Raw genomic sequence first — 23,637 nt, forward strand, 5'->3', positions numbered from 1 at the left:
TATTACTTTTTCCTTATTTTTTTATTACCGACTGTACCTGTGCTCGGCGCGCAAGATAAATTCAGCCTATCACTTGCTGACGCGGCGGGTCAGTGATACAGCGGTGTTTGTTTACTTCGAAACTCAGCTAAGAGTGAACAGAGAAACGTTGTTTGTTTGTCCTTTTGCAAGGGCCTGGATTCAGTTGTCTTTTGACAGTAGCAATGAGCAGGTCGCGCATGACGCTAGTAGGCTGCGTTTTTACGAGTCAAAATGTTTTCTATAACTAGGATTGAGTTGTACAAAGTCATTAAAGTGCAAACAATGTGGAATTTAAAGCATTATCACGCGTTTACCTTCGTCGAGCGAGCCACGGGCATAGAAGATAAATCGGAGAAGGTACGAGCACAAATTAAAAAGGATGTAGCCCGCGAGGTCTCTAAATTTAAATCTAAGCTGGACAGCGTTCAGAGAGGAGAAGAAAAGTTCCTGTCGAAATTTGCAATCACTGCCTTCAGCCTAATCACATCCGGTTTTTGTTCGTCAGTCTTATGCTTTTCAATATTTCAAATCAATTTCCAAATGACCACTTCACAATTAAAGGTAAAAACTGCGAGCTAAAAATAAGTTTTATGGTATTTGAATTAAGCAGCCTCAAAAACCCAGAGGCTCTACTTTTTACGTGCAAATAATGTTTTGACACTTCCGAAGTTATTCCGAACAAATTGCGGAGAAGTCATCTCGAATTTTGAAAGCAACATTAACAGATTTGCTATCAGTTTTGTTGGGAACCCAACCAAATCCCGTTTTCTGCGTCAAACGCTTCTTTTTGGCTGTTTCAACGTAGTTTCGAAGTAACTAGTTCGAATTTTATGTAAAAATAAACAAATTGAATTCAGCGACCTCGAAATCATTCAGGGGACAATTTTTTAACGCTACTATCAATGTTGTGGTATTTTCGAAGTAATTTTGATTAAAATTCGAAGTAATGTTATTAAATTTTGACGTAACATTCAAAGATGTACAATTAGGGACCTCAGAAACCCAGCAAATACAGTTTCCTGCGTCAAAGGCATATATTCGCCGTTTTCGAAGTAATTTCGAAGTTAATATTTCGAATTTCGATGTAACAACAATGGATTTGAACTCAGCGACCCCGAAAACCCCCGAGTACGATCATTCGCGCCAACTGTCAAATCTATTTGACTTTTGGCCAGGGAATTCGGATTTGGCCCCACTGTGCGGCGTCCAGTTATATGAGCGGTCCAGGCAAGATATGGAGATAAATAAATGGATTTATTAGTTACTTCGGGTAATATAATAACATCCAAAATGACATGAATTAGTTATACAAGTGTAAGGCATTCAATACAAGGTGTACTAAGCAGTTTAATTATAGTGACGCACTGTGGAATGACCTTTTTCTTTTGTAGCTTTTCAACTGACTCGAGTTTTTCTATGCACCATCTTTCAAAGTGAGATACAATCTTAAATATCTCAATTCAAAAAGTATTTGCAATAAATTTTATCTATGGCAATGCATGAAATAATTTTGTTCTTTATTGAATACATTGCGTTTAAGGTTTGTTCATGAAAAACGTTTAACCGGCGATGGGATAGGGGGGAATTGGGGACATAAAAGGAAGTCAATGTAACGTATTTGTGTAAACAGAAAATTATTAATGACTTTCATTCGAACGAATATTAAAATATGTAGTACTGAATTAATAGGACAAAGATTAAGAAAGTTCGTGGATTATGCCATTAACGTATTACGTCACACGCCACCGAAACATCGTCGCTAATTTTTTGAGGAATATTACCAAATGGGTGAGCGGAAAAAAATATAACTCAAAAACGCTTAGGCATAGGGTTTGGTGCAAGTTGTGTTAAAACGTTTGACAAGTTGTATGTAGTAATAATGAAAATAATGACAATAATGAAAACAAGTAAAAAATTGTTTCCGTTAACGAGTTGAGCTTAGGTAACATTAATGTAAAATTTTAAAAATGCCTTTGTTTAAAAAATATGAAAGAGAGATATATATATATATATATATATATATATATATATATATACAGTAAACTCCCGGTATACCGCGCCCCGATAGATCGCGGAATCGGGTATATCGCGGGTCAAACCATGTCCCCCAATCAGAAATGAATAATAATAATAATAACACAGTAGAACCTCGTTAATTCGTGATGGTCGGGACCGAGATAATCACGGATTACCGAATTTCACGGACTAGCGATTAAAGCCCGGAAGGGCTTGTCAAGCTTCTCAGATACCGGCGTGCAGCTGGGTTAAGGCCAAGGTCATGTGACGTAACATCTACCGAGGCTTACTGCGCCTTGGCAGCAGATGGATAAAAAATAGTAAACTCTCCATTATTCGTGTTAATTGGGACCCGCCGATGCCCGGCTAATTAAAATCCTGTAAAAAAAAGTAATAAACCCGGATAATCCGTTCACGGTAAAGACCGTCTTCGAATTAGTCTCGGCTTAAAAAAATACAGCACTGCCTAGCCATTAGTTCACGGTCATTTACAACAGCCGAAGAGAGAAAGATAAGATCATGCTGATCTTGCACCCCCCCCCCCCCCCTCCCTCTCAATCTTCCCACTTCGTCCAGCCGAATGCCAGCCAGACACGTCACTCGCCAGGCGCCTGCCGTGCGTTGGCGGGTGGAAACAAACAAAGGGAGACGGGAAGCAGAAGTCAAGACATCCCCCTCAAGTTTAAAGAGTGACAAATGTGACAGCTGAAAGGGGGACGACACAAAGGGTCGGTACAAACAGCGTTGCAGAGTTTGGCGGCCCATGCGAAGGCTTGCAGTGTTTGCCGGCCGCCGGCCCGCGTGACGTTAATTTTAAGCGCTGACAATTTTTACTTCTCTTTTTTTTCTGCACTTTTAAATCGTCCCGGATTATCCGATTCCCGAATTAGCGCGTCACGGATTAACGAGTTTCTACTGTAATAATAATGGAATAAATGATTGACAGCCGATTAGGATAATTTTGCGTTGTAACTCACAAACTAAGCATCGGGCAGAAAAATGCCTAGGCGTAGAAAATGTCCGCAGTGAAATTCTAAACAAGATATCTCCGTACATTATTCCTCTATCTTGTAGTGTTTTCAAATAATGATCCAATCCAGACCAGTGTTATTTTCTGAAACATTAGTTCTTAACATTTTTTTTAACCCACAAATAAAGCATCGGACAGGGGACCCGATAAAGCCTACCGTCCAGCGACATTATCCAGCGTGACTCGGCTGGGGATTGATTTTGGATAGGTTTGGTTGACGGCAAGCGCTGGGAGGGGAGAGGCGAGCCGAGAATATGCGACCAAGACACCCGGGTAGATGGGAGGAGTGGAATATAAGCGCCAGTGATGAGAGGGGCGATTAAGCCGAAAGGGGGGAAGTTTGGTGACCTTGAGTAGTTCACTCATTTCCGTCTGCACACTTCTCGTGGTCACGTGTGCTGACAAGCGGAGACATATAAATGTTTTGTTACAACTTGAACCTACAGACGTAATATTATTCGTTGTATTATACACGTTCATCTTTTTACTTTGGTATAATGTTTTAACATTAAATAATAAAGTAAATCAGCTAGCGTAATTTTAATCTTTGCCGAGGAATTCCCAGTGGTCCAATACTTACGTGAACCATACTGTACCACGTTTGCCGTGAGGTAGTAAACAAGCCCCAGAAATGTTAATGTGTAGCGGCCTCCCGACCTCTAACCAGAGGCTGGGGAATATAACACTTGCCGATCTGAGCCACATACACTCAGCAACTCGACACAGCGTTTGATGGAATAAGTAAAGACAACGTTTAACAGACTTTTTAATACGGCGCCACTGATTGCGCTAAAATTATTTTGGCGCAATTTTTGTATCCCACATGTGACCATTTATAATTTACTGTAAGCATGGATAACAAAGTTTAACCACTTTACACGATAGACGATTCTTTATTTTATATTGTACGAATGCTAGAATAGTTTTTCACGTATCTGCTGCATACTTCTGCAAAAGACACGCTATTTGTAAGTACGTAAATCTAGAATTTTTATTTTGTCAATCAAACTCGGTACTTTGCGATTCATATTCGGTTTGAAGTATTACTATGGCCTTTCTATTTAGAAGACTTTGACCACAAAATCGTGTGTAACCGCACACACTGCACTTACTTTGTTACGGACACTCAGACGAAGCAGATACTGTGGCTGACACCACGAGACTGGCAGCAGCTTGTGTGCCGCACGTGTGTATGGCGGCGTGTGGCGCGCTCGTAGGCCGTGCGACAAACTGTGCGCGGCATGCGGAAAAATAAAAAATAAAATTCAACATTTAATATTTATATTTACAATTTATTATTTTTATTTTTTCACCCGCGTTTAGTGAAAACTGCGGATGCAAAGTCCGCACAAAGGCGGGCCGTCTATACTGTGCGTGCTTGCCGACCTATTAGAACACAGGCGGTGTTTTATGCCTTTTGACCTTGGTCACATCGAAACATCGCGGTTATGCAACAACGCGGGTAAAAGTTATGTCCCCCGACAACCGCGTTAAATAGGGAGTGTACTGTATATATATATATATATATATATATATATATATATATATATATATATATATATATATATATACACACACACACACACACACACACACACACACCTGAATCGGCCTATCATTAAATTGAAAACATGTTTAAATTGTACTCAATAACATTTACTGCAAACTTTTGGTTGAAACCATTTAAAAGTACCAAAACGAAAGGAATTCTCTAGGAACACTCGTGCAAAACACACAAATAACTGGTTATAACTGAACTAATATTCTCTATAGTTACATATATTTACATATTTTATATTAACATAATTATATTAAACAGCCCTCATGTGGGCACATTGCTACACTATTTAGAAATTACTTCCTTACCTATTGTCAGGAAAGTAGAAATCGGATAGTAACATTTAGGAATTAAGAAAATATTTGCAATTTCCACTTTCTTCCATCGTTCTGTGAGCTGTTTCAACTCAGCTTGTACAGCGACGCATCTTTTTGTACGTGACGTTTGAACAGCATCGTACAAAATCATCGATTTATCCTTTGATTAATTTATTGTCCAATTTTATGTATCATCAAAAGGTGTGTACTCAAGTTAGTGTATTGTAAATGTTTACTTTGAAAGTGTTTATGTAATTTTGTGATATTCCCAATTCCATCTCCACACATTGATATTATTCCTTCCCATATTACTTCATATTTACTTGTCTTGAACTAACTTAAATTGCCTTGTTGAATGCTTTGTTTGACCAATTTTAATGTCAATCTTCAGTTCATTTCTATACTAACTAAAAGCCTATTAGAGTACCCTAGAGAGAAAGAGATTCTTGCAATTGCTTTACTCACACTGAGCTTAGTCAGAATAATATTGTTTGACTTAATTATATGATATATATCTATTAACCTACTCAATTTATCACAAACTGAAACTGGCTAATCTCCACCGATGGAAATCTGAATATCAAATCTTATATTAGTATTATCTTAAAAAGTTATGTAAATAAGTATTTATGTGTTAAGATATGCTGATCGACTATGATGCAGGAATTTGTATTCATATGGTTGTAATGAAATCTGGCCAGATAGTGGTTAATAATATAGATCTGACAAAGTTAATATTTATATTTCATGGTAGATTTGGCTGGACAAGACAATGATATACAGTTTATGAAGGTAAATTGGCGCCCTAGAATCCGTAAGTAATTTATTACCCTATACTCAAATTTTAATATTCAGAGTACATTTAAATATTGCATTAAACCGACCAAGTATATGTTAGAAGTAGGTGTTTGTTTCTATGGGCTTTGACTTTTCAACTTTGATATGAATCGATATCAAAGTTGAAGGTGCGGAGTAACATAGAGTTCTGAACGGCACGGTGAAATAGGGCTGTCTTCTCTTGCAGGCGGCCACCAGTCACAAGGAGGAAACCATTGGCGTGGGCATACCTTCTTGCGGTCTAATGGGCATTAGAATTTTTTCGCGAACTTCATGGCCCTACTTATTAGTCGTGAATAAATTATTTTGACGTGGCAACGTCTAATAAATCGATGAACGCCGGCTGCACGCACGAAAAAAAGGCCCGTAACGCACATTGTCCCGTTTCGCTGTGTCCCGTTACGCTCATTGTACGCTTGCGCCGCAACTATCTCTATTCCACTCGATCGGAACAATCATCGATTTAACTTTTTCGAGGCACATTAAACTTGAAACACTCACATTCGTTTCCTACTTTTACTTTTCCTATCATCGTCCTATCCTTAACAGAATAACACAGATTGGAAGAAGTTAAATAGCAAACATGTATAAAAGTTATAGTTAAAATAATCTCTTCGTTAAAGTAATAAACATATTTGAATTAATGAGTGCAAATAAAAGTAAATTTATCAATTAAATTGTAGATTTAATTTCACTCCTTCTTTGTATCCATACAAAATAGTGATAATTCAATAAAAATGATTCAATTTTATTCATAAAAGTATGCAATCATTTCATCAATATTTTGTTATGACGTCACGTTAAACTATCGTCCGTAAACCGACTTTACAGACAACCAATTTTTTTTGGATATGCGATTGTTCTCCGGAAATGTGTCTTTTTTGTTACGCATTAAGAGAAATTTAAATACAATGTTCCTGAGAGCTTTACCCATTTGTCTAACTGTTTTAAATAATAGGTGTTGCTTTAACTCACCCGTGTTTCTCCACTCTTGATGTCTGTACCAAATTTGCCAACGATTTCTTACTTTTAACACCGTTATTCAGTTTCTTGATAAAAAAAAGGTTGGTTGTCTAGACCAAGCGACAAGGTAAACAAAAAATCTAGCTTCCTTTAAGTACAGGCTGAAAAAACATCTTTGTAACACCTGCTAACCATCGGCGCTACCCTATTGCTTGAATCTGTGTGTGAATGTGCGAGTGACTGGTTTTAATGTAGTAGCACCTTTTTTTTTTTTTTTTAAATACTATTTGCTGTATGTTTAATCACTTCCCTTTTTATGTATGTCTATGCTTAATTTTTAATTACTTTAAATTAGTTATGGTTGAATCTTTGGTAATAGTTAATATTTGAACATTAAGTTAAAATTTTAATTTTTTCTCTTAATATTTAGTCAACATCTGCGTATATAATGCTTAATTTTTAATATTCCACTATTTGATGTAATTGCAGAAAAGTGGTTAAGTGTAAGAAAAGGCTTACCGCCTTAACTTCGCCACCAATGAAGACGATAAATAAATAACTAAATAAATAAATTTGCGCCACTTTGGCATTTTGACAGAGCCGAAAATGCCGTAGACTGCACTCCAACTCTATCGCTCCGTCTGCAGTTTGGCAACAACGTAGAGGACGACAACCAGGGATGGGACGAGCTCAGCATTTCTGAGAATCGGGTATCAACACGAGTGTTTGGTGTCAAAGATAAAGATTAGACCCGGGAGTGGTGGGAGGTGGGGAGGAGGAAAGGTTCGACTGACGCGCTGTCCTACGGACAACAGTTGAACTTTTTTCTCATTCTTGCCCTGTGTTTCTGAAAACGGCCAACAGATGTGTTAGCATCGGAAATTTATTCTCGTAGCCGAGGGCCTAATAAGCCTTAAGACTGCATGCTAGTGTTGTGCTGCCTGGATATGACACACCACCGTGTGAGGGAAATCCTACAGTTTCGGCTGTCATGCGCATATATGTATTTATGTAAAAGTTTTTGCAAGTTAATTGAATTTATTTGAAAAAAAATTTAAATTGGATTGTTATCAATTATATCACTGGTACATTGGCTTAAAAAAAGAAGGAAAAAAATCGGACTGCAAAAGAATTTTCAGAGATGTCAATTAAAAGGCGACATGTTTTCCAGTATACTGAAATTTTGCCATGACAACTAAATATATGGCATTTCACCAAAATAAAGTTCTGAAAATCCACCTTTTGTTCCCAGAGAATTGTGGCAACTTTAAAATTAAGATCTTACCTGTGCTACACTTACTAACGTTAACTAATGAAATCTTTACCTTTATAAATAAAAAAAAGCTTTTTAATTAGGGGTGGCCAACTTAAAAAAAGTAAGTCAGTTCAATAATTTAAAATTGTATGGCTTTTTTTGTTGGTATTTTTAAGTATTAATTAATATTCCTTTCCCTCACTTCATTCAACTTTAGTTTGCGATAGAACATAGTAAAAAGCTGCTGAGCATTATATACGTAACACTATAATCATCACAACATAACTCATTAAGATGTCTCCAGGTAAACCAATTCAGGACTTTTTTTTTGGACTGTTTAATAACATTTATATAATATGTAAATTGAACATTATACAACATAGATCTTATTCACATAGGAAAGTGCCAATTATTATCTTAGAAAGCTAGAATATTTCCAGAGATAATTTAAGCAGACTGTCTCCAACTAATTATATTTAATGTGCTGCTATAAAGGATAATTAGGTATCAAAAAGCAAAAAATCAAGTTCGCAAATGGCTGCAAAAAATAAAAATTTTTGACCTCCAGCATTGTCACTGTTTATGTATTTTGGGACTTTTGCTTGCCTATAGTGACCATTCCTTCAGTTTGATTACTGTTTTGTGACCTTAGACACCCTGCTCATTTATAGAAATTGAAATATATAAATATAAATTTCATAACAATGTGTTATTTACTTATTTCATATAATATTTAAATTCATTTAGATTCCCTGTCAGCATGGCAAGCCAGTGTCTGAGTGGGCCATGGCTTACCTACCAGCATTATCCTGGATCACAAAAGAGGGGGGGTTTAAGCAGCAGGTAATTTTTCATAAACTACCTAATAATGGACACGGATCACACGCACACAAAGTCTCCAGTGTGAAATTCTTATTCTTAACATTGCGCAAACTGTTTCCCAGAGCGACTGTCAAAAACGTGTGCCACGGTGAACCAGGCTGGCCTGTTTTTTGATGTTATCAATTCCCATAGCTGAGTTGTCAATTGAGTAAGTGTTTGATTTTTCATTAGTCGTGCAATTAAACACCATCTGCATCTATATTTACTACTCGACATTAAATAATGTTATTGTGCTGTAGTTCCATTTTGTCCAGCTTGTTTGGAACAGTTCAGAAGGAGAATCGCACCCAACTGAACTGGTAGTGTTACAGGTACTGAATGAATACGTATAGTACACGACTGACACTCACTCATTTATTACTCTTGTGCTACAGGTAACATCACATCTCTAAGTAACACATCTCTTACAGCTCAGCCATGACACATACACTGTCGCTCCTCTCTACCTGTGGTACCAACCCCTGCATAAGCAGTAGTGCCAACTAGTGCAATAGGTAGCATAGTGAATCGGCCTACAAGTGGCCACCTTTAGTCCAATAGCGGAGGGATGCGCGCGACAAGGCGGTGGGGGACGGAGACGGACTCACCGGAGAGCCTGCCCTTCTTGTTGGGCGACTCGTCGGAGCCGGGGCCGTCGTCCTTGTCCTTGCTCGTGCCGCTCTGCACCAGCTTGGTCAGCAGCTCCTTGACGGGCTCCATCATGGCCTTGGTGTTCTCCTCGCACGGCAGGATCTTGAAGCGCGGGTCGAGCGTGGTGGCCACGTGAAGCAGGCTGCTCACGGCCGGGTCGTTGTACCTGCCGCGCCGGGACACGCACAGCGCACGCTCGCACGTCAAGGTGGCCGAACTTCCCACAATACCAAACACTCAACTTCCGCATCAAAGTAAGTTTTTTTGCTCCAAGCTTTGAAAAAAAAAATATATATATTTTTAGATGATTTTACTTTTAGGTAACTTTGTGGTGTACGTAAACTACTAATGCTTAGGACAGGAAATTAAAAAAAAAAATATATTGCAAATAAAAGTTTAAAAATAATACTTGTCACACGTTTAAGATACGTAGACTCGCGTGTTGAGGTGCGACACTTAACAGAATCATGTTTAATATTTTTGGGTCAAAACTAGAACGTGACCCTGGCAAGTTTGAAAAGGGAACTAAACTTGTAATTGTGCCTTAAAAACGAACAGAAGAGAAAGTTATATGACGATGTAGGAAAGGCAATATGTGGGAATTTGGAAATCTAGGACTTGACAGCCATTATAGAGAAATAGAGGATCGAGAAGGCGAAGTATATATCTGCCCACAGCCCATCAGCAGAAAGATATGGGGAAGGGTCTGGGCTTGGAACTTGACTAGCAGATTTATGAAAACAAAAGAGGGGAGATCAGTTGAAACCACCTTGCTTTTAAATCCTGCAGCACAGAATAAAAGGCCATATCACAAAGTGAAGTGTGACAAATACAGCACACCAACACATGAAGGTTGTGAGTGTAGATACAAAGGGTAAATAACAAGTAATAGCTGTATTGAGTAAGTAATTTTATTCTAAAAGTAGCTCTTTCCATTCAAACTTAGTTTAACTGCAGTTTACGCATGGCTGGAAGTGCAGACTCCACACAGCAGCAACACAAGTATATACTTCCACATAAGACAAGTAACAGCTTTAAGGGCGTGTCTCCCATTTTAGGTCATGATTTTATATTTATATTAATCACTGATCAACTTTAAGACTTTTTCAGTTATTTAACTTTCACAAAATGAAAAATATATACAGTGCATACTTTTTGCATAATTAGCTGCCAAAGTTACATTTTTAACGTTTTTGGGTTGTACAAATAAGGAGAATTTAATTTATTGCAGAACTGAAACTTTTTAGGTTTAACTGCAATGCCACTGGCTACTTCATGATATGGTTTATGTTTTTTGGCTGTCAAAAACGTAAAAATTTGAGAATTTTGAAATGCCAGGTAAAATTAATTAATATTTTCTGAAAGAAATTCAAACCATTTCTTGAAGTAGCCAATGGCATTGCAGTTAAACGTAAAAAGTTTCAGCTGTGCAAAAAATTAAATTCTCCTGATTTGTACAACCCAAAAACGCTAAAAATGTAACTTTGGCAGCTAATTATGCAAAAAGTATGCGCTGTATATATTTTTCATTTCGTGAAAGTTAAACATTTGAAAAAGTCCGCAAGTTTATCTGTAATTTCTGTAAATATAAAATCTTGACCTGAAATGGGAGGCACCCCCTTAAGGGGCTGGCCTAGTCAGGGGTGTATTTCTGTTAGTGATGCAAAATAATAAGTGCGATGCTCACTGGTCTTTCTAACGTGGTATGCTGCTCTGGACTGGCACGCAGTCTTTTCTTAGTGTATAGGGCAACTATGAGATTTGTGTAGTACACATATTATATGGCAGAGAAATGATAAAGGTATAATGCAAGTTCTCAAGTGCTTTCAAAAATCTGTACTGGATGTTTCAAGCCTGAAACTTATTCTGAATACATGTGTTTTAGCCATTTTCACTCTAATAAAAAATACATTTTAAAAATGAAATCCAGAAACTCATCCAACATCAGCGTATTCTTTCATAAACAGGTACCACTCAGATATATATTGAGCAGTTTTTAAATTAAGAGGGTTTTTTTTTACTGAAGCTCTGCATACAGTATGTGCCTAGGTAGGCGAGGCCCTTAAGCTCTTTCCACTAGAACAAAATTATCATCTTGCATGCCAAAATATGCTGTGAAAAATTAAATTCCTGACCATAAGCTGCCTTCCTTTAAGGATACACACCTTTGGGATAGATTCTCGGCGAGCGACTCCTTGAACAGGCGAGCCATCTCGGAGTCTGTTTCCTTCACCTTGAGGTGAGAGCTGTTGAGCTGCCACAGCAAGGGCTTCAGCAGCGATATCAGTGGCGTCTTCTCCTCGCTCAAAGTCATCATCGTCACCTGCAACGACACACTGGTCTGACGCGATTCAGCACAAGGTGGCCTCTGTGCCATAGGTTCGTTAGACTATGTTAAACAGTCTAGACTTCAAACAAGGGCTACTCAATAATAACATTATCCAATATCTTTCTGTAACTGGGGGTTATGAAGTGTTGCATAAAACTTTTTAACTGTTGAAAAAATATATTTGAATACAAAAAAAAATTATAAACATGAAAAATTAGTACTGACTGTGCCTTCTACAAAAAATAAATAAGAATACAAAAAAAATAAAGCACTGATTTAGAAAAAAAATCTCAGGACAGGTAGCAGCCTAGATATTGATAAGTTAAATTCTTTAACTAACCATAACCTACTAGGTACATTAGATCTAATTGGTTTTACTAAGAAATGAGACAATTAAAAAAAAATGTATCCATACAATACATACCTACATTTTATTTTATGTTAGGATTTATAAGGTATGCCAATTAATTAACACAGCTGCTTTACGTCAACAAATGCACATGGTGATAGGTAATGAATATTGAGGGCTTTCGTATTCTGTAAAATATATTTTTATAGTGTACTGACAGCTCTTTAATCCTACAATCTGTGGTTCGGTACTTTATATAATGTGGCACCAATCGAGCCACTCTCACGCAGATATTTAGGGTGCATTCCGGCTGTTAACCAAGCCCACCAGGAGCTTTACTGGGCTGCCGGCGTTTTGAGTTCGCTTGGAGTATAACGTTATTGTTCATTTTCATTTCACTACAGTTTTTCTTGTTTTATAGCATGCTACATTTCACATTCGATATTCCAGTCAAAACTATCAGAGTCTTCACACTCTTACTTCAGCCAATTTCCCTGACTTTGCCCTGTTTTCAGTGTCCCACCTTACTCTTTCCCCTGTCTCATAATTTATCTGGCCATACAACAAATACATTACGATACACATTATCACACAAAATTTTAGCAAACACATATAACGTGCAGCAAGTATTCCAAAATGTTTTCCAGTAAATCATTCAATTACAACTGTTATTAGTATCTCCATGAACACTGCCAGTATGAAAAATAATACACAACGGTTTTCATCCCTAACATTTAATTTATTTAATTAAAAATTATGATTCAGATATTTAGCGCCACTAATATTTCCGACTAAAATACATATTGTATGAGGTTCAGGACATATTACACGTAACGAAAAATTACACTGTTTTAAAAAACAAAGGATATTGTACGATTCCCTGTGTTTTACAGGATTTAAAAAGACACCTTCCCGATTTGCCGTTTGCCCCGACTGTGAAAAAAAACCCTGACTATACTGACAGTTTGATCTGGCAGTGTTACATTTCTCATCTTATGTTTTCACGTTTGCTATTTCAGTTATCACCTACTACATTTACCGACGTTCGATAAACCCGGCAAGATTTGCTAATCCAGCAGGGCAGTGGTCCCGAACAAGCTGCACTTACAACCATTCATTGTAATAATAATAATAATAATAATAATAATAATAATAATAATAGTAATAATAATAATAAAGTTTTCTTTGTTGAAAGCAACCTACGAGCAAACACATCGCCGCCTGAGTATTGGAGTGTTCTATGTCCACTTTTTAGGTTTTTTATGCTATGGACACGAAATTAATATTAGTATTCACTTGTACTATATCCACACACGTCTACGCACATAAAAACGTTTGTTCTTAATTTAAGACCAATATTATTTTTGTTCTATGTCATGATATTCAATAGTTGTTTGAACTTTCAAATGCTTATATCTCAGTTCCGACTTCAATGGACATAGAACACTCCAATCCTGCGGCCGCCAGAAAGCCCCGGGGACGCACCTTGAAGGGCTCCAGCACCATGACCAGGTCCTCCACGACGCGCCACTCGTCGTCCAGCAGAGCGTACGGCCCGCAGTCCACGTCCACGATGTTCTCCAGCACGGCCGGCAGCAGCGCGCGGCGCACCAGCAGCTGCTCCAGCATGGCGTACGTCGAGGTCCACACGCGCGGGTAGTCCGTCGCCAGGCTGCCCTCCTCCATCTGTCGACACAGCGCGCGGGGGCTTGCACGCGCGGACGCTACCTCGCGTCGAGGGGCTAGCGCGGTCCGGGGTTGGGTGTATTGTCGGCAAGGCGGGATGGCGAGTGTAATGTTAGCTGGTGCTTCTAGAGCAGTACCGCCTCCGAGCGTAAAGCTACCAACTAGAACACAAGTCGTCTCGGCGAGCATAGTGCAACTGTGATATTTGAGAGGTTACATAACATTATATGGCAGAGAAGTGAAGATTAATGTGTAAGTCCCTTGAATGCTTTCCAAAATCTGTGCCTAAAAAATTATTCTGAAAACATGGGCTTTAGCCATTTTCCACTCTTATAAAGATACTTACAGTTTAAAAAACAAAATAAGGAAACAGAACTACTCTTTCAGTGTATCCTTAAACCTTTTCGTAAATACACTTCACTCAGATATCTTGAGTTGTTTATAAATTGTATGGTTTATTTTTCTGAAGCTCTGCACACTGTATGTGTCTAGCTAAGTGGGGGCCCTTAACAGACTGTATGGCCAAACCCAAAAACACAATTCCCTAAATCTCTCATTTTTTTCCAGACTCCATCTGTTATCGTTTTGGATATCTATGTTTCAGTGGGGTAAGTGTTCATATTTAATTTAAATTGCTTTTAAACTGTTCTGCATCAAATCATTACTTAAAATTCAATAATTTTAATTAAAATGAGCATTGGTTTGAGTTCCACCTGCAAACAAACTCACATGACAGTGTTTATATCATCTAAATTTGACAGTTACGTTGGAAAATAGTGAGCCTTGTGTGTAAGATACATGATTGGGTCAAATATCATTATTACATGGTTGCAACAAAATGCCAGGATCCAATTTCCCAGATTATTACAATTTTTATTGATATGACCTTCAAAGTCAACAAAATTACTTTGACAAATAGGATCTTTGTCTTTGAGACTGGTGAGCACATGAAATCAATCAGTAACAGCGGAAGATTTTAAACATTTTACTTTCATTGGAACAGAACACCAAAAGTAACACTGTTTTTCAATATCAAGGTCAATGCTTACTGCCAAAGCTCTGATAACAACTAAAAACTATTTTGGCAAAAAAAAAAAATAATTGTGTGATCCTCACCACATAGACATGTATCTCTTTTTCTCCTGAAAACAACACAATGGGATCTTGCACATAAGTTTGTTCAAGTTACAAAACTTTGAAAAGTCTGCAGCAAGAAAACTGATGTAATCCATTTAAGGACATGACTTTTCCTTAAATACTTTTTCCTCCAACAATTATTTTTCCTTTCAATACATACCGAAATTAAATTAAATGACTTATTTCCTTGTGGATAACACAATCACAAGATACCAGGAATATGTTAACATCACTAATTAAGTTTTATTACTGGCAGATAACTAAATAGTAAAATAATGTTAGAAAGTTTGGAAATTTTTTTTTTTTCTGTTTTTCTGGGAAAGAGGGAGGAAAGCACCAAAACTCTTTCCCTCTATTAATCCACACCTGTTTCTCAGAGGTCTCTGCTCACTCACAACATTTGTTTAACTGTTATGTCAGAATGTTACCACTGTTCTCGTGTTTTAATAATTGTTTTTAAGAATGGAAATTCCAGTACAAAAGTAGATCAAATCAGTAGCGCAATCTGGCTAATCTGAAAATTTTTAAAAGTACTTATGAGAGTCATTTCAGGCAACAACATTACACCTGGAACCTTTAAGTCCAGTAAGTTCATACATATATGTATTAATCAGAGATGTCAAAACATTGACATTTCATCAATTCCTATACTGATATCGATTCCTAACTCGATTCCCAGCTTCATTCAGATTTTGCATTATTGTTTTACAAAATTTGTGAGTTTATGCATTGTATAACATGAGTAAAATAAGTTAATTTTTAATATGGCTTTAAAAAAAAATACTACACAAAATGTTGTGTATTAACTTTATGCTGACCTCTACTAAGTATTATCAGAATAAAAAAACTAATGTCTACATAAATAATAATTCTAATAATTCCACAGTTCACTTGAAATCATAGCGATTGTTATCAGAGCCAATAAAATTCTAAGCACCGGTACATTACTGTTTTAAAGAAATCAAAGCACATGGATTCTAAAAATTAAAAAAAAAAAAACGTAAATAACCAAAAATGATTTTTGCTTAATTGGAAAACTATTAATGGAAATTCTGTTGGGAGGTGTGAAATGTGGAGGTAAGTAAAGCATCAAGGTCGTATAATTCTCGATACAGTCATCCCTTGCGGAATCGCAAGAATTGAACACGTAATCAACTTTGACATCGCTAGTCCTTGACAGAAATAAGTCTTGACAAGATATTAAAAGTTGCTTAACCTGGGTGGAACACACTATGTTGGACATACAGCTTGCTTTCCTCGACTTTGACACAATGACAGAACTGTTCACCTGAGCCAACTGCTCCTGCAGCCGTAGCGCTGCCGCGCCAGACGGGTGTTGCATCACCAGCGCGATGAGTGCACGGCACTTGTTCAGGACGACCGCGACTTCCGAGTGGTCGAAGCACACGCTCGTGCACAGCTGCAGCAAAGAAACACACACTGGCATCACATTTCCATCAGCATGCTTCAAAAATATTTTAAAAATCTCAGCTTACAGGCACAGGTAGATTTAAGAATAGGCCTACCTTTTTTTTTCTGGAACTTTATGGAAACTTCCAGAACATTTTGAGAACTAAATGTATGTAACATCCTATATGTTCACCAAATTTCCAAAAGACTGATTAAACATTTTCCTATGTTCCATGAAGAAAAATGTTTCAAATGTTTTTAATTTAATCCCTCCAGCATTGAAGAAAAACTTAGAACAAATATGCATACTAAGGTAGTACCTATTATGAATGATGTGATAGTAAATGTTTGTATCAAAAATTGTTTCAGACAAAAGTTTTAGATAATTTTTTGAAGATTTACAATAAATTGTAACAGTACAAATAGTACCTACTAAAGTAGTTATAATTTTTAATTTATTTCCATGTTTTATACACCCTCTACAGCAATGGTTGGTTGTATCAAAAATTATTTAAGACAAATGTTGTAGATAATACTTTCACGTTTTTACAATAAATAAGAACTGATTTGATAGTGTACATGATACGGAAATTATGAACTTTTATTTTAACCCCTAGCAGCATTGGTTCGTCTTATAAATAAGACCAAAGTTTTAGATAATATATCTAAGGTTTAAAACGATTTGAACAGATTTGATGGTGTGCCTATTAAAGGAATTTATAAATACTTCTGTCTAACCTCTTGTTTTATAAAAAATTTATGGTCAGAGTTTTTTGTATTACTCTAATGATATATAACATCAAACTGATTTAATATTTGTGATTTAAGAAGTTATAATAGCGATTTTTATTTTTTTTTTCGAAAAAAAAAACCTTCCACATATCTACCTGGTTGGTTGGATTTTGCACATTAACAATTCAAAAGAGATTTTATATTATGTATCAGTTTAGAAGTGATTCGTGCAAAATAAAGGAAGTTATCATGTCCATAAATATGTGATGTCTATGCATGTATAAATAAATAAATAAATAAATAAATAAATAAATAAATATATATATATATATATATATATATATATATCAACTTTTGAGTTTACGATGGTTTTGGGGTCTATGGACCATGAAACAAATAACTATGTACAAATTGTTCGGGATTCACACCATGATAACAACTACAATAGGTAGTTTTTCTTTAAAACATATCCATGTACAAGACCAAAGAAATATATTTTTTTAAGCTTTAGCTTCAAAATAAATTACTTGGAAAAAAAGCATTGTTATAAAATTAAATATTTGTAAATTATCTTTCAACTAACATTAAGTTACGGGATCAGTTACATCACAAAATCAAACACAATATTGACCTTTATTTAAATAGATAAACTTAAATAACCAATTAAATATTACCATCAAATTTGTTTGTGTTGAAATATACAATCTTAAATGTTTATAGTGAGACAACTATAATTATAACAAACAAATGTTAAATATAAAATATGAATAGGCAATTTATTAAATTTAGCAACTTGTCTGCAGCAAGATTGTAACCAATGGAGTCATTATATTATATAATTCAAGGGTGTTAGGGGTCTACAAACATTAAAATTTTATATATATATAATATTTTAAGTTAAAATGATTTTCATCCAACAGATTATATTTACTTATAGGTACATATAAATAAGATTATTATTATTAGAAATATTGAATCATAGTCACAGATTATTTGTTACATATAAAAACCATGAAATTATAATGTTGCAGAAAAAATTTAAACTTCTCAATAAAAAATCTTTAATTTTTTCAGTGAAATGTTTTGTGAATAAGTATCACTTTTTGTATTTATTGGTAATGAATAATGAAAATATAGATTTTATTTGACATATTGAATAGAATATCAAATTGTTCAGGAATATCTAATATATATATATATACACACACACACACGCACACACACACACACACACACACACACACACACACACACACACACACACACACACACACACACACACACACACACACACACACACACACACACACACACACACACACACACACACACACACACACACACACACACACACACACACACACACACACACACACACACACACACACACACACACACACACACACACACACACACACACACACACACACACACACACACACACACACACACACACACACACACACACACACACACACACACACACACACACACACACACACACACACACACACACACACACCTATATTAGATATATTGAGAAGGTTAGAAGAGTATAGGACAGATAGTAAAGTAATAGACAGACTTAATAAACTTTAGGAAGAAGTCGAGAACCTAAAAAGGGCCCTAGCTGAAACGGAGGGCAGGTATACAGAGGAGTAAAGTGTAGGTGTCTGAGGAAAGGAAATAGATAGGGAGGTGGGGGACGGAGCAGACAAGGATGGGGACTTACAAACGAAGTAAATCAGTTTTGAGCAGAGTTGGTGAGTAAAATGAGAGAAAATGCTAGGTTGAGGGAGCATACGGATATGGTGAGGGGGCTAGAGGAAGAGATCAGCAGACTGAAGAGACTAAATGACACTTTAGATGAGGAAGTAGCATAGAAAAGAGGGGGGGGGGGACACGAAAAACAACATTAGCCAGGAAGGAAGGGTTGAAGAGACAGAAATACGGAGTAGAGTTTGCGATAAAGTGGAGGCAAACAAGGAAAGTTGGGCTGAGTTGCCTAGTAAGGGATGTGTAGACAGGCGGAAAGAAAATGACAGGGTACAAGAAGAGACCAACAAAGGAGACGGAACTGGCAGGGAGATGGTAGCACTGCTCTGGTACGTGAAGGTTCAAGGGGCCTACAAGGCAGTCAGAAGTGGAGAGACAATTTCTGTTGTACAGGGAAGGGTAAAGGAGTGCAATCTGGAAGGTGTGAAAAGGGTGGTGGTGCATGTAGGTACAAATGAACTCAACAGGGACGCAGGGCCACAAAAATTTGAAAACGATATGAGAGAAATGCTTCGTGAAATCAGGTGAAAAACCAGTGGGACCATTGTAGTGAGTGGAGTGTTAACCAGAATGGAAACTGATTTGGGAAAACTGAATGCTGCAGAGGCCATCATGAGGAGACAGTGCCAGATATGAGGAGCAGATTTTGTGAGTGCCAGCAGCAAGATAAATAGGTGGCATATGGCTAGAGACCAGGTCCATTTCAACAGAGAAGGTGTGGGAATATCAACACAGGTGCTTGAGGAGGGGCTGAGAACAAGAAGTGCAGGGCAGGGAAACTGGCAGGAGGGAAGGACTCAGATAGGAGTAGAGTCGGAGGGGAGTAGAGGAGGAGGCAGGGGGAAACGGTAGTAATGAGATGGACTGGTGGGAGAAGTAGGATATGGGGTAGAGAAGGTGAACAGGGCAGAAGAGGGGCTGATGAAGGAAGGATTACAAGGGAAAAGGACGTATAATGGTTGGAAAGGCACAAAGTCACGAAGGGTAACATACAATGTGAAAGTAGCAACAATAAATTTTAGGAATATATAGGCCTATAGAAATGCTGACATGTTCTGGAGCAAGGTAGAAGCCTATGGGGCTGATGTGGTTGCGGTTGAGACGTGGTTGGACGAAGAAATCAGGGATGGTGGGAGACAGGTTGAACAAAGGGGTGTATAGAGGGAGGAGGGATCATGGGTGGATGATTCAGAGAGAGTGGAGAAGAACAGAAAGAGAAAGGCAAGTATTCCTGGTGAGATCAGAGTTGTAGTGGAATAGGATCGAGAGAAAGGTACTGGATGCGAGAAGAGGAAAGGACTTGAGGAAGAGGCCAGAAATTGGGTCAGTAGGGGAGAACTCCTTGCCACCAGGTGGAAGCCCAATCACAAGTGTATCAATCAATCAATCAATCAATCAATCAAGAGTATGGCATGTGGTCGTTGAGTGTCACGTGGACATCAGCTGTCAAATGTCTGTTTCTGATTGATTCGAGTTGGGCCGGTATTTGTTCCCGGGCTCTTTCAAATAGTGTCCAACGTTATATCGTTTCACCACCTCACTCAGTATTGACATAAACCAAGGCCACTCTCACACTGGTGAAGCATAATTATGCTGTCGATACAAAAACAAGTCATCTAGGCCTGAAACTTCCACCGTCTACCCTTTCACTGAGTCCAACCTGATGAGCAGAGGGCCGTGTGTTTGATTCCCTGCTTGGTCGACGATTTTATACTTCCTGGGTTTAGGATAGGTGTGATGTCCCTTCACCTCCATGCTGCAGAAAGCAGTGGCGAACCACCAAGTCATGCCTCCAAGTAAAAAGAAAAATAATAATAATAATTTCCTTTCACTCAACTATCATACACATATTTGTATATAATATTTCAAACACACTATTTATTTCTAGATTACCGTACTCAATTTTGTAGCAAGGAAACTAGACAACAAAAAAGCAAAAGTAAACCCTGAAATAAGACAAAATTACTATTTGATGCCTTGGGTTGGCATTAATTCACTGAAACATTACATTATGTTTCTGCAACAAAACATAAATGTGACACATTTTTGAACAACGTGCTTTTTTTTTAGATATTGATATACATTCCAAGTTTTCTCTATGACTAGCGAGGACAATATGCAAGACTCACTGTGTTTTGCCTCCACAAATTTCTGGCTCATCTCAGTTATATCATCTATAAATTAACATTTCAATTAGACTTTTCTCATAATATTACCTTTTATTTTATTTCAACAGTTTGTTTTATTGTGTGTACAATGCAACAAAGACAACAATGTGCACTAACCTGTAAACTATGGACAAGACAGGGTATAATTGTAAGCTTCTTCTCGGACAGGGCTTTGATGAGATCGAGATGCGACGTGGCAATAACGACTGCAGTGATATCGTAGCTTTTGATGCTCCATTCAGACAAAATACGGTCAAACACAGTTATCCACTGTGAGCAGTCCATGTCAGTGGCGCAGTGGATAGTGTTCAGCACTCGTGTCTCCAAAGGACTCTCCATCGTTTGCTGGTAGTGGATAGCGAATGTGACGTACGTCTCAGAGTTTCCTGACTTCCATTCCTCAATGCTCAAGCCAACTTCACTGGAAACTCTAGAAATGGAAGTACTCACCGCTTCTTTGAAAGTGTCATAGATCTTGGGGATCAGCTCCTCTTCGAGCTTCGCCTTGCTGGGGATCTCGCACGGGGAACGCAAGGTCGCAATCAATCTCTGAAATCCACGTCCTTCAACCACATCTGGCACCTGCAGATCTAAAATAATAAACTCGGCTATTGCGTCTGAAACTGTTTTTATGTCAACATTTGGAAGCGTGCTATTGGAATTCTCCTCGGGCAAAATTATGGCGACATTCTGGCCATTCCCAGTTTGCGCCCCACCTTCCACAACTACACGGAGATTAGAATTTTCACAGGTCCCGTTGCTAGGTTCATCTTCCATACTTCGCAAACTAATGTTCGGATCTGTGATGAATTGTATGTCACTGTCAATGTGAACAGTGCCATCTGCAATAGTGGTGTATATGTATGGTTGCCCTGGACTGTCACTGGGACATATGTGTGTTTTGTTGATTGTCCTCCTTTGGGCACGCTTTTCTTTGAGTTCTGGGTTCATCCTACGAGGTGGTGTGGCTGCCTCAAGTTCCACTAGCTCACGCGCATGTTTGTTTTGCAAATGCATGCGTAAATTGCTCGTGTTACGATTATATGCTATTTGTGTTTTACATAAGATGCAAACAATTTTTACTTTAGTTAGTATATCACCATCATCATTGGCAGGAAATCCAAAATATTTCCAATATATACTACGCATAGCCATGGGGACTACTAGCTTTTTGTAGTTAAGGGTTTGTTTTTCTTCCATCATTTTTGCGAACATCATTTGCATCTTTTGTTCCATAACTGGTCATTCATTTAGTACGCATTTAAGTCCGCATTTCTAAAAGTTACAAAAAAATCAAAAACCAATAACCCATGATCAACTGAATTCCTTAACATTAATCAAAATGGATGCCTAGTCACAATATATATGGTTATGTTCATTAAAAATACCAGAATATTAAAAATTATTACTTCTACATTTCGTATAAAAGAGATGCATTTGATTTCGCACCAAATTTACCGCTATATTATCCGATACAACCATCATTTGACAAGTAGATAGATATCGAGCTTGAGTGAATGTTGATCGAACTTCAATTCATCGCACAGAAACACTTCTTGCCAAGTTGCACTTGGTATCGACTTTCAGCTATCTCGTCATAGAGCAATTAAAATACAGAGGATAGCTGTTATAGCGATATTAGCACCTTGCTAATCTAACCAAAATTTTACGGTAATAATGTGTACTTTAATTTTATAACTCAACAAACCACAGAACATAACATGTCATGAAAATAATATTGAAAATTATCAGATAAAATTACCAAATTCAAAATGGTGGGTTATTAATATCCTTAATAGAGTATTTTGAGTTCAATAAAACCCTTTTCATGTTTTAGAATATAAATAAATTCAATATTAAGATTTTGACATATGCTATTCCTGATAAGAAAACACAATTAAAAACAAAAGGATAAATACCTATTCAAACACACACACAAAAAAAGCCAAAATCAGGTGATCACAAAGAATAAAAAAACATATCCATCAAAGAAAATTCCGTGGAAGGGATAAGCCTAAACATTATAACCTGACGCCGACCGCCAATGCTCCTCTATGTCGCATAAACCGCTATGCCTCATCAACGTCTCGCAAAGGCGTGTGCACCGAACGTGCAACAAAGTGTAGTTCGTGCAAAGAGGCAAAGGCAGGCAACGGAACCATCAACTCTTGCTTTCACCGACATGTAGTTTCAATAGTCATAATCTTTTCTTAATCTTTTACGTACAGTTCCGTGGTCGGCCTCAATTTACCATGAGGTATTTCACTTAAATAAATCAGTGCTCCAAGATGAGTGTTCAGCATATTACGTAAGTACTGTGGGGAGTCTACGAGACATTACGTCGGCGCTTCACGCATCAACTTAGCTTACCGGCTAATTAGTTTCAGCCCGCACGGGGCAGCCAGTAGGCGACACGTACCACCAAACTTATTAACGAGTCAGTCTCTGGGACACGTCTAAGAGCCACGTAGAGTCACAGGAGTTTCGGGCCTACGTGTCATTAGCCCAGTATAATACGTAATATGTAGTAGTGAAGTGTTT

The 23,637-nt window shown here is 37.5% G+C and overlaps 1 protein-coding gene across 1 annotated transcript in view; it reads right to left on the bottom strand.

Annotated features, from left to right (window-relative positions):
- Positions 1-22,676, bottom strand: part of LOC134528062 (E3 SUMO-protein ligase ZBED1) — a 33,276-nt gene extending 10,600 nt beyond the window's left edge. Inside the window, exons 1-5 of the mRNA XM_063361278.1 lie at positions 21,214-22,676; positions 16,299-16,430; positions 13,673-13,873; positions 11,675-11,832; positions 9,467-9,675 (exon numbers count right to left, since the gene is read on the bottom strand). Of these exons, the coding sequence (XP_063217348.1) occupies positions 9,467-9,675; positions 11,675-11,832; positions 13,673-13,873; positions 16,299-16,430; positions 21,214-22,332 (1,819 nt within the window). The 5' untranslated portion in view covers positions 22,333-22,676. The remainder of the gene's footprint in view (positions 1-9,466; positions 9,676-11,674; positions 11,833-13,672; positions 13,874-16,298; positions 16,431-21,213) is intronic.
- Between the last annotated feature and the right edge of the window lie 961 nt (positions 22,677-23,637).

Source organism: Bacillus rossius, chromosome 1, assembly GCF_032445375.1.
Source record: "Bacillus rossius redtenbacheri isolate Brsri chromosome 1, Brsri_v3, whole genome shotgun sequence".
NCBI lineage: Eukaryota > Metazoa > Arthropoda > Insecta > Phasmatodea > Bacillidae > Bacillus > Bacillus rossius.